The sequence below is a fragment of the Papio anubis genome, chromosome 5 (genome assembly GCF_008728515.1).
Source record: "Papio anubis isolate 15944 chromosome 5, Panubis1.0, whole genome shotgun sequence".
NCBI lineage: Eukaryota > Metazoa > Chordata > Mammalia > Primates > Cercopithecidae > Papio > Papio anubis.
Window position 1 is genome coordinate 4,335,475 of NC_044980.1, and position 12,237 is coordinate 4,347,711.

The 12,237-nt window shown below is 40.4% G+C and overlaps 1 protein-coding gene across 1 annotated transcript in view; it reads left to right on the forward strand.

The window, feature by feature from the left end:
* Positions 1-12,237, forward strand: part of ADAMTS16 (ADAM metallopeptidase with thrombospondin type 1 motif 16) — a 179,936-nt gene that overhangs the window by 94,091 nt on the left and 73,608 nt on the right. Inside the window, exons 13-17 of the mRNA XM_031666079.1 lie at positions 1,332-1,504; positions 3,260-3,390; positions 5,394-5,517; positions 5,921-6,165; positions 8,241-8,379. Of these exons, the coding sequence (XP_031521939.1) occupies positions 1,332-1,504; positions 3,260-3,390; positions 5,394-5,517; positions 5,921-6,165; positions 8,241-8,379 (812 nt within the window). The remainder of the gene's footprint in view (positions 1-1,331; positions 1,505-3,259; positions 3,391-5,393; positions 5,518-5,920; positions 6,166-8,240; positions 8,380-12,237) is intronic.

A 12,237-nucleotide genomic window follows, 5' to 3' on the forward strand; every position in this document is an offset into this window, starting at 1 on the left:
TCTTAATAGTAAGTCTGTGCTATGCATATGATTTTAAGAAGCACTGAATAGGAAAGGTATTTCACTCAAGCATTTCTTAATTGCCTCTCTGTGCTATAACTTAAGATGCTTCTAACTACCTGACCACAGCAAAAAATAACAGCACCAACAGTAATATTCAGGAATTGGATCTTAACCACATTTACTTGACATACCAAGGATCTGATTAAAACAAATAAGTCGTAAGAAAAGTGTATAGAACACAAATAAATAAGATCAATAAGAACAATTTTTGTATGCAGAAAAAAACAAATTTTTAGTTTTCCATCAAATATATTTCCCTTCACAGCCAGTGGTTTAATTTCCAGCTTCTCTAAGAAGTAAGAATGAACATGAGAAGCATCACCAATGTGGGGAAGTAAAGAGGCTTTGATTTTTTATTTTTTAAATTTAACTTTCATTTTAAATTCAGGGATAGAGTACAGGTTTGTTACATAGGTAAACTTGTGTCATGGGTGTGTGTTGTGCAGATTATTTCATTGCCCAGGGATTAAACCTAGTATTCATTAGTTATTTTTTGTAGTCCTCTTCTTCCTCCCACCCTCCACCTTCCAACAGGCCTCAGTGTATGTTGTTCCGCTTTATGTGTCCTTGTGTTCTCATCATTCAGCTCTGCCTTATAAGTGAGAACATGCAGTATTTGGTTTTCTGTCCCTGCATTCATTTATTAAGGGTAATAGCCTCCAGGCTCCATCCATGTTCCTGCAAACAACATGATCTCTTCCTTTTTTATGGCTGCATAGTATTCCATGGTGTATATGTACCACATTTTCATTATCTGGTCTTATAAAGGATTCACTCAATGGAAAAGGGAGCACAACCTTACCATTCGTGTGCAAGAATGTGTTCTTGACCACTCGGAAATCCACTTTTCCAGCTGGGCGCAGTGGATCCCACCTGTAATCCCAGCTGTTTGGGAGGCTGAGGCAGGTGGATCATGGAGTCAAGAGATCGAGACCATCCTGGCCAACATGGTGAAACCTTGTCTCTACTAAAAATACAAAAATTAGCTGGGCGTGGTGGCACATGCCTGTAGTCCCAGCTACTCGAGAGGCTGAGGCAGGAGAATCACTTGAACCCAGGAGGTGGAGGTTGCAGTGAGCCGAGATTGTGCCACTGCACTCCAGCCTGGGCAACAGAGTGAGGGTGTCTCAAAAAAAAAAAAAAGAAATCCACTTTCCCTAAGTACCCGCTCTAACACTCTTAGCTTCATCTCTCCAATTAGCCTAATTTGAAATAATTTAGGTAGCTACTCAAATATGAAAATTCTGACTTCAAAATACACATTCCAGGCCGTCGCATGGAGGGAAGTTTTGCGAGGGCTCCACTCGCACTCTGAAGCTCTGCAACAGTCAGAAATGTCCCTGGGACAGTGTTGACTTCCGCGCCGCTCAGTGTGCCGAGCACAACAGCAGACGATTCAGAGGGCGGCACTACAAGTGGAAGCCTTACACTCAGGTGGAAGGTAAATCTCAAACTGCTTTCGGGTAATAAGCCTTGTGCTTTACCACCTTTACTTTCTAAAGAAGTACATGATTGACAGTGTGGTGCACAAATAAACCAGATGTCGCTCTGGGAGGTGAGGGTCACATGTTCTCTTCTGGAGGTTAGTTTTATTTTGCCAGCCCCACTGTCATGACCTCTTATCTAAACTTGACCAGCTATGAGGTCAGAAATCAACACACCACATAGAAAGGGTGTGCATAGTACAATGAAACTCATCAAAGAAGTGATAAAAAAATACAAGATTGCTCCTGTGTGGAAATTGAATCTGTATGTTTTTGAATTAAGAATTACAGTAGTTGTTGCTATAAGCCAGTTACCCATTGAATACTTATAATTGTCAAAGAATGAAAGAGAAATTTCAGTATATTTTAGAAAATGGAATAATTTTGAAGCATACTATGTTCAGAAAGTATTGATCTATAACTATAAACCAAGAAGTTTATTTGTGGCGTATATAAGACTTTACTCCCCACTGGGAAAGAAATAAGTGTGTTTCCGTGATTAAAATAACTTAAGGTCAGTAGCTCAAGTGGCATAATTAAGGAGAAATTCAAAGAAAACCTAATCATCTTATTGCTTGAAACTGGGAACATTGCCTGAAAAAATGGCAGAAGCCCTTTGGACATAGACAAGTGGGATGTCCCATCTGACATTCACGTTCATCATCTCAGTGTATACAGTGTTTTCACAGTGTCAGGTTCATGCAGTTAGAAAATTCTGAAAGGAAATTACAAGCAATTTCCCCAAAGCACGTTTAGTTGTCCCTTTACTCCTAAATCTGTACAACTGAAGCCAGTGTGATACAGGCCGCTAGGGAGAGAGAAAAGTAGAATGAACTTTGAAATCATGGTTCAAACACGTGCGTGCGTTCCTCCTGACTGCCAATCTTTAGTGAATAAACTCATTCATCATGGAAGCACACACTAAATTTGACTCTTAGAATTATTCAGTTGTGCCTCTTATCTTGAATGATAAGGAAAATACCTGTAGATGAATCTCAGGCCTATAAATATTTCTAAGACAGACAAAATGTTCATCATTAATTGTCTCCTTTTTTACTAAGAAGAGAACAAAAGAGGCAAAATGGTTTCAAAAAAAAGTTCATATTAAATATAAACCAAAAAACCTTGAAATGGATTATTTAGGAAGGAAGTAAACTTCCTATTTCTCTAGGTACCAATATTTTAAAACAATATATTTGTAGAAAACGTTGTTCTCAAGAGATTTCATCTAAGTTATTCTTTTTATTTGTTTAATTTTTCATGTATTTTACCAAATGCATTAAGAAATTCAGTGATGTTTTTGATTCTTTTATTACATTTTATCTGTAAGAATTTTGTGTATTACTACAAAATGGTTTTTTTTTTTTTTGCATTTCTACAAGATAGTAGTTAATGATACTAGTGAAACAGTAAAGCATTAATGTTGTAGCCAACAAATATTTATTGAATGCCTACTATGTGCCAAACACTGTATAAAAATCAAAGGTCTTAAAGGACACTATAGAGTAAAACTGAATAGTGAAGCAATAAATAAATTTAAAGAAACAAAACAAAACATAATGAGCCAACCATTAAAAATGCCATTGTAATGTATTATTGTGTGGGAGTTATTTTATGGGGGAAGAAAGAAAGTCTATCTAAAATTCAGAGCAAAAATGATCAGAGCTTAAGTATTTTTCTTATTTGTGTTTGTGTGTGTATTTCTTTTTAAGATCAGGACTTATGCAAACTCTACTGTATCGCAGAAGGATTTGATTTCTTCTTTTCTTTGTCAAATAAAGTCAAAGATGGGACTCCATGCTCGGAGGATAGCCGTAATGTTTGTATAGATGGGATATGTGAGGTAATCATGATCCTTCATTCATTCAACAAATGATTCCAGACAGTCTGCTTTGTGTCAGGCATCCCGTAGAGGCTAGAAAGACCGGACATATAAGACAAGCCTTTCCCTCTAAGTCACAGCCCAGTGGGGAGAAAGCCAGAAGAACACATTGATGACACGCTGCTTTGCAGCAGTGGAAGTGTGTGCAGAGCATAAGGAGAGGGAGGGGCCCATTCTGTCTTAGATGTGGGTCTGGGACATTTGTGGGGCTCCTAGGAGAAGGCAACATCCACATCCAAGCTAGATCTGAAAGGATGAGTTGGAAGAGGGATGTCAGGAAAATAGAGAGGGGACGTGGTGGTGCCAGATGCATGGGTTGCTAGCAGCTGATTCAGTCATCAGAATGCCCAGAGGGAAAGTGGGGAACTGGGGGATGCTGTGGGAAGGGTTGGGGTGAGAAGAGAGTCTTCAAGGCCATCTCCGGGGCTGGATGGGGATCCTGTGCCCATGTACATAGAGCAGGTATTGAGTCTGGGAACAGTGGAGCCACAGGATTCGGTTGCGGTTTGTGGGCAGTAGTGTGGAGAGTCAGTGAAGCAGGGCTGGGTGAGAGCCTGGGCCACTTTGCAGCTCGGACAGAGGCCTCAGCAACATACAGCAGCTACACATTCGCTGAGGAGGGCGGGCGGACAGGGACGCAGGAGACAAGCTGGGGAAGTGTCGGCAGCTAAATGAACATAAGTGACTGATGTTACCCTTACCCTGACTGGCAGAGGGAAGGGGTGGAAAAAATGTTATTATAAACCAAGCAAAGGTGTTAGCAGATCAAACACATTGCATGTAGGCAATGGGGTTTCAAATGAAGAAGTTATTCAATCTGCATATCTTATGGAGTCCAAAAACATGTTTTCTAGTTCTCACTTCCCCTAAATTATCGACCATGGTAAAGTTCAGTCATCTACTGAGATCCTTAGTGTAATCATTTTTAATACATGAGGGTTAGGCTGGATGATTCCATTAAGATCTCTTTCATTGTACCTCAGCTGTACAGTCCTCAATTTTGTCTAATTGTTAATTGATGTGTTCATTATTTTATTGTATTTAGGATTCTTAATGATATAGTGTCATAATCCCTTATTTGTAACTCTGAAATCCAAAAAGCTGTGAAAATGGGGGGGTACCTGAATTTGTTTGGTGGCAAAGCCTTTCCTGAACTGATATGAGACTATTGATTGGTTTTTTTAATCTCACTTACTATAAATATGTAGGGCTTTACTATAGAAACATTCATGAGTTAATTATGGGATGCCACCTAGGCCCTTGTGGGATTCTCATATGCATTACATACATAACATGTATTACCTTTCTGAATTTAAAAAAACACTCTAAGTTCTGAAATGCATCTGGCCCTGTGGATTTCAAGCCAAGAATTGTAGTTATTTTGCTTCTGAGTGGATTTTTTTTTTTTTTTTTGACATATAGAGCCTATTCTCTTTGTTAGAAAGTGTAATACAAACGAACATCAGAGAAATTTTAAAGAGCTCCTAAAATTCTAAGGAAGTGAATAAACATGCCCTTTATGTAATTACTACTGAGGAGAATTTCTGTGTGTCATCTGCTCCTTCTCTGTCATTGCATGAGACAGTTAAAGCCCACAATGGCATATTTTGTTAGAACTTTGTGTAGACACATTGCTTGTCATTGTACTAAGCCCTTTAGGTCAGTCTGAAATTCACCCATCACTCCAACATGACAACCTATAGATTTAATTTAGGGCCACTTGTGTAACAATACTAAAGAGGACAGGTGACGGTTCACATTTTAAAAGCTTCCTACATTTTTGAAGGGTGACACTGTAGCCCCGCTGTGCACATATTAGGTATCCAATAAATATTTGTTAACTACCCTACGTTGGTGAAATTTTCAACTCTAGTGGGGAGGAGGTTTCTCGCGTGAGATTGGTGACAGTATTGCTGTGTTGTCCTTTCTTTCATGAATGACATGTGACCTCGTGGGCCCTCCAGAGAGTTGGATGTGACAATGTCCTTGGATCTGATGCTGTTGAAGATGTCTGTGGGGTGTGTAACGGGAATAACTCAGCCTGCACGATTCACAGGGGTCTCTACTCCAAGCACCACCACACCAACCGTGAGTACTTTAGAGCTACCTGCAAGCCTTGGGCAAAGAAGATTGTAACTGAGGCTTCCTAGCAGAGGAGCTTGAGGCGACAGTGAAAATAGCAGGCCTACCTTCCACTGCCTCACTTCCTGCCTCAGCTAGCGCTTGGCTTCTCGAGCCTCTTGCTTTGATCGGAAGTGGTTGCTAAGTTATTTGAAATAAAATTGTTCTTAAGAAGAGTGAACATCACAGGAGCTCTGCTCCAATTAATAAAAAGCAGTTGGGTATAGTTCTAAGGTGACTGGTCACCAGAACACATCTTCCCCCAGTTCCAAATGTGGATTCTCAGGTTTCGTTTACTGAGGACTGGGGTTGCTTCGAGATTCTGCCCTGTGGAATGACAAGCTGTATCTTCCCCATTTCCTTTATCTAGAGTATTATCACATGGTCACCATTCCTTCTGGAGCCCGGAGCATCCGCATCTATGAAATGAATGTCTCTACCTCCTACATTTCTGTGTGCAATGCCCTCAGAAGGTACTACTTGAATGGGCACTGGACCGTGGACTGGCCCGGCCGGTACAAATTTTCAGGCACTACTTTCGACTACAGACGGTCCTATAATGAGCCCGAGAACTTAATCGCTGCTGGACCAACCAATGAAACACTGATTGTGGAGGTAAAGTCCAGCCTCTTGGTTTTGGGGCTTAGATTTTGGGGGTGTTCTGGTATTTGTGGAAATTCATGGCTGTTGGCATAATTTTAAGAAGAATGTAAACAGTTATAAAAAAGAGTGATCCATCCGTAGCTGGAATGGGGCAGCAGACTTGTTTTTATCATCATTCACATTTTGGTGTATGATTACATTTGTATTTAAGTGCTCACCTGTGTTCCCATTTGGGGGTTTTAGCAGTAGATGTTTGCAGAAGCCTTCTTCTGTCCTATAAGCTCGACGGCTGTGAGAAGTGGCCACTGTTGAGGAAGGGAGGTGGGCTCTGACTTCACCTGTGTCTGGGGTGGGATCAGCATTTCTGCTGTGTTCTATGGCAACAGGAGAAGAGAGCCCAGAGGCGAAGCCCCTTGCTGTGTGATGACCTGCCTGTGTCACAGCATTGACCTTGGCTGGCCACAGCTCTGCCGTCACATCAACCCAGTGCCCAGTGGGTGGGTCACCTCCTGAACCGAGCAGTTCTGTTTACTCGTGAATGCGGAGGCTCGCAAAATATAGTCAGATTCTGACAACACCATCTATCACATGCAACTGTGCAGATGGCAGTGGTGGGCAGTGGATGTTCTAACTCCCCACCTTGTTATGTTTCTGTGCGCAGTTGAAAGAAGGTTCTTGGTTCAAAAGTTGCCCCATCGACCTACACCTTGCTATGGAGGTACAGCCACCTGGATACCCCCACCTATTCCCTGGGGCTGGCCGCCCTGTCTCATCCTCTTGTGTCTTCCTGGGAGATGCCTCCCCTGGCAGTCGGGGTGTGGTTTAGGTGGAGCAACTGCTGCATCTGCACAGGTCCTACTTCCCTCTCCTGTCCTGCCCCTGAACTCTTTCATTCTACCCCTTTCTAAACGTATTTATCTTGAATTCTTTCCTTGATCATGTCTCCCACCATCTAAGGCTTTTAGCTTTAACAACCAGAGAGAAAGAGAGAAAGAGAGATGCCTCCGGGTTGAAAATAAGTGGGGCTTGTTAGGAAACTGTTCTTAATGAAAGAAGAGTTGCAGAGGATCAGAATGTCAGGGCTGGAGAGTATCTCAATGACCTTGCAGTGCAACCCCCTGTCCTGGGCTTATACCTGTCCCACAACATCAGCACCACTGAGACTGGAGCTGTGTCATCAGGCAGAGGGTGGAGCATGGGGCCAGGGTGCTCAGGGGAGGGTGAGGATCTTGGTCTACATGGGCATCATATCAGGATGCCATGACTCTCAGGTGCAGGCATGGGATTTATGTCAACAGGTTATGGTGAGTTTTCTAGAAAAGTCTTCTGAGATTCAAGGATCTAATACATTTATGAGAGGAATGGTGGCTTGTCCATATGATTGGGTTTCAAGCTAGGAAATGTAGAGTCCAAACCCATTCCATGCCCTAAACTATGACTCAGTGATCTCCTTTACTAATAAAACACCTTTTCCCGTGGACTTAACGGGTACCTGCCAGTAGGCAAAAGTCTCCTTCATCTCTCCCGGTAGAAAGTGCTCTAACTTAACTTTGGTCAGGCATGGATCATACCTATTGCTGTTGAAATGTCCTGGGTTATTTGAACTCACCAGGAAGCGTGACGACGCTTTGTAGGTCTCTCTTTCTGATTTGCTCAGATGCAGGGATTTGCAGAGGATCCCAAAGAAACACCAAGGGAGAGAGTCAAATGCTCTTGTTAGGCTGGATCAGATTATCACAGGTACCCCCAATATATGTGTATCTATTATGTATCAATAAAAAATGATAACCTAAAAATACTTTTTCTAAGCTGCAAAAGTGTTTGAAGTTTTACATGTAGGCATACACTAACTGTAAGGAGAAGGGTACAAAGTCTAGACATTTTTTTAGATGAGCTTGAATCTAGATGGGAGGGTTATTCTTGTTCAAAAATTTTATGTAAAGTTTGGATGATAGTCTGAATTTATTTTATCATCATAATAAACTTTCTGTTGATTGATTGTTATTTTAAGTAGTCTAAAGCACGTTAGCATGTATTTGCTGGTTTTGCATTAATTTGTTTTATTTTTCCCCTTTCTTATTTTGTAGCTGCTGTTTCAGGGAAGGAACCCGGGTGTTGCCTGGGAATACTCCATGCCTCGCTTGGGGGCCGAGAAGCAACCCCCTGCCCAGCCCAGCTACACTTGGGCCATCGTGCGCTCTGAGTGCTCCGTGTCCTGCGGAGGGGGTAGGTCCCTTCTAATGCTGCTCCTGGAGGCAGCACGTGAGCCTTCAGCCATGGGGTACATTGCACCAGCCTTTCTTGAGTCCTAATGAGTAGCCCGGGCTTCTCCCTGCCAGTAGCAGTGACATTGCCAAGGTGGGGAGTGGTGGTCCTGAGTGTCACTTGTCAGCCTGAGCTGCCTTTTCCAGTTTATCTGCTTCAGTGTGTGACTCTGAGGAAGTCAACAGATGCATTGGTTCCTACTTTCCATCGAATTTATGATTTTGTTAACTGAGATGAGTCAAATGAAAGTCACTGTAATTATAATATACATCATGTTGATGGTGAGAAACAGACACTTGCATGGAAAATACATTGTCCTAAAGTGGGTTTTTTGATCTAACCAATCTTGTTCAAAACGTTTCCTGGAAAGAGCTTTGCCTACAAGTTGTATAGTCGGATTTGCCCAGAGAATAAAAGAATATTTTGAAAGTTGCAATGAAAACATCAAGAAAAAACATGTCAAAAAGATCTGCAGGTGTCAATCGAGTGCCTTGTCGTCTTCATACCATAAACAATGGAAGCTCACATTTAAATCAGCAAAGCTAGTTCCACTTAAAGAAAGTTTTTAGCTAGAGCCAATATATACTGACTGTCTGATATAAATAGTAATGAGTAAATATTTGCAAGCTTAAAACAACATAGTAAATTCTATCTGATATTTATAAAATACACAAGTTTCCATCTGGCCAAATGGATTTCAGCTTTGTGCAATCCAGGTTTTAATAACTAATAAGTTAATTTGACAATATTATGTTTAAGTAAAATAAAATGATTCATAAATGAGAACTGGCATAAAGTAATAAGGTAATGAATGAACAGAAATAAATAAAAATAAATGTGTATGTTCTCAATAGTTGCTGTAAATAAATAAGATGAAGAAACTAAAGGAAAACTGAGAGATTAACAAAAAACTTAAATAGTCCTAAAAGTTAACACTATGTGCTTGACATATGTTCATTCTCCCCAGTATGAACTAAGGATAAAATAGTTAAATTATGGATCCTAGCAAAGCTAATGACTCTGAATGAAATATTGTCTTAGGAAAAACACAACTACCTTCTACACAGAAAGATAGCAAGCACGTTGCTCTAATAGTGACCAGAGAGAAATATGAAGGAAATCTCACACTAGTGATATGGCCCAAGTCAGCCACCAGTTTACTTTATTTAGGAAACAGTGGAAGAGAAGGACATTGTATGCTCTTCTCTCTGTGTGACATGGAACATTCCTAACCATATGTATTTTTCCTTCCTTTTCCTTCTGATCTTATAATCATACCCATGTTTTTGTGGATTATGTTGAATGCACTTGATTTTACCTCTTCCTATTTAGGATCTTCTAATAAACAATAATTGGTTAGGATAATAACAGAATCAGAAAACTTCATATTTGTGTAAGGAAAGTATGAATTTTCGAACTCTTGTACATTTTCATTTGGTAAAAAATGTATAATGAATTTCATGGAAACATCTGTAGAGAATGGCCAGTCGATGATTCTGTTTCAATCTACCAGGTTCACTGGTGTCTTTCCTTTGAGCATCAAGCATTCAGAGGAACTCTTAGTTTTCTCAGCTACTACCAGGCTACTCATCTCAGTATCCTGAAACACTGAATGAATGATTAGTGTATTTGCAACTCATCTAACTATCCCTAAGGAATAGAGAGTTTCTGGGGGAAATCAACCCAAAATCCATTCCCAAATCACTTTTCTAAAGAGCTGCATTATAAAGCCAGTGAGTTTTGTTTGTTTTCAATTTCAGTGGAAAACAGGGATTCTCAATTCAATAGCTGAATGGAGTTCAGGATGTCTGTACTTTCCCACCTCCTGTAGGATGATGCTCTACAGTCTTCCTGGTAAAAACCTGACCTCTTCATAGGACAGAGACTCAGAACTTAATCAAGGCACCCTGTCACTGGCCATGTTTGTATGATTAGGAAGAGGAACACTTGCAAATTGTATCCTGCAGGGTTTGAACTATAGTCAATCCTCCTCTGTTTTTGTAGATGCATAAAACCACAGCCTTTCTCTCCTGTTCTCTCTCTTTCCTTCCCTAGTATCCCCAGAATTACTTTCTACACAACCAAGATGAAAGTAAGAAACACATTATTGCCATGTATTGAGTACCTACTATGTGCTTTCACATATATTATCTTGTCAAAACCTTTGACAGGGTAAGGGTAGAATGACCACAGGTTTGGGGCAGCCATATCAGATTCAAGTCTTGTCTTCATCAGGCCATGCTCCTTAGAAATTTTGAACCAGCCTTTTGTTTCATGTCCGTGTGAAGAGACCCCCAAACAGGCTTTGTTGAGCAACAAAGCTGTTTCTTTCACCTGGGTGCAGGTGAGCTGAGTCCGAAAAGAGAGTCAGCAAGAGTGGTGGGATTATCATGAGTTCTTATAGGTTTTGGGATAGGTGGTGGAGTTAAGAGCAATGTTTTGGGGGCAGGGGTTGGATCTCACAAAGTACTTTCTTAAGGGTGGGGAGAATTACAAAGAAACTTCTTAAGGGTGGGGGAGATTATAAAGAACATTGATCATTTAGGGTGGGGTAGAAACAAATCACAATGGTGGAATGTCATCAGTTAAACTGGTTTCACTTCTGTGGATCTTCAGTTGCTTCAGGCCATCTGGATGTATATGTCCAGGTCACTGGGGATATGATGGCTTAGCTTGGGCGCAGAGGCCTGACACGTTTCATGTCTGTGAAGTGTAAAGACTGTATGAATATCAATGCCTGGAAGCAATCCTTATTATCATTAGCAGGTAACTTGGTTCAAACAGGTTTACTGACTCCCATTCTTATGTCACCCCACCACAGCCAAACTGCTACTTAGCTTGTTACAGATGTTCACATTCTTTAACAAAGATGATTCTACCAGGGAAGCATAATGTGTTCTCTGACTTCCTGTCTTCCTTTCATAATACAGCTTCTACCTGGCAATGGGCGTTGCAGTCCATTGAACATTAGATTGAAATATCAGCAATGAGGAGGTGACCTCACACGTAGGCGGTGCTCACGTTTCATGGCCATTCAGGGTGAAAGCTGATCTTCTTCAGTTCTCGTATTCAATTTTCCCTTGATCTATGTTTGGGGGACTTGTAAAATTTCCCCCAATAGTCTTAACTAAGATAGTTTATTCACTGAATGTTAATTACAGTGACTGCTTATGAGATAAGGACTTTTATATCCCAAGACTTCATTATTCAATTTTAAGTGGTTATTTTGATTAAGCAGTTTATCAGAATTTACTGTCTCTGCCTTGCTGAACTTTAGGATTTCAGGAGTTGATGATATCTGATGACATATATCCTTTAGAACTAAATCCTCAATTACTTTGAGTGTATTAAATGCTTCATTAGTTGTATCCTGTTGGAGCCTTCTAAATTTCAAAAGTTAAATCAGATTATTTAAATTCTGTGGTATCTGACAATAGCATATTTTAACTGCTTGGACGATTGATATTGGAGGGTGAAAATCCAATATGAGTCTCATTCTCACTTTTTCAATTTTGTGAGAGAATAATTAACTTTGCCAGTGAGCGTGATATAATAACCTTTGATTATTGTTCTCATTTCTTAGAAGATTAGGTCAGTGCATCACCTGAAAATTCTTGACCTGATTCCCAAAGGAAAAGGGAACGTATAGATGCCATTTTCATCTTATCTGCATATTTTAGAAATTTTAAGGCTTCTACTTGCATAGACTTTCCGATGTTCTGAATTTGAAACTTTTAAATCATCTTTTTCTTAGCTCTCTCTTTGAGAATTTAAGGGTCTACAAGGGGCAGTTATGGAATTCATGAATGGGAAGAAAAT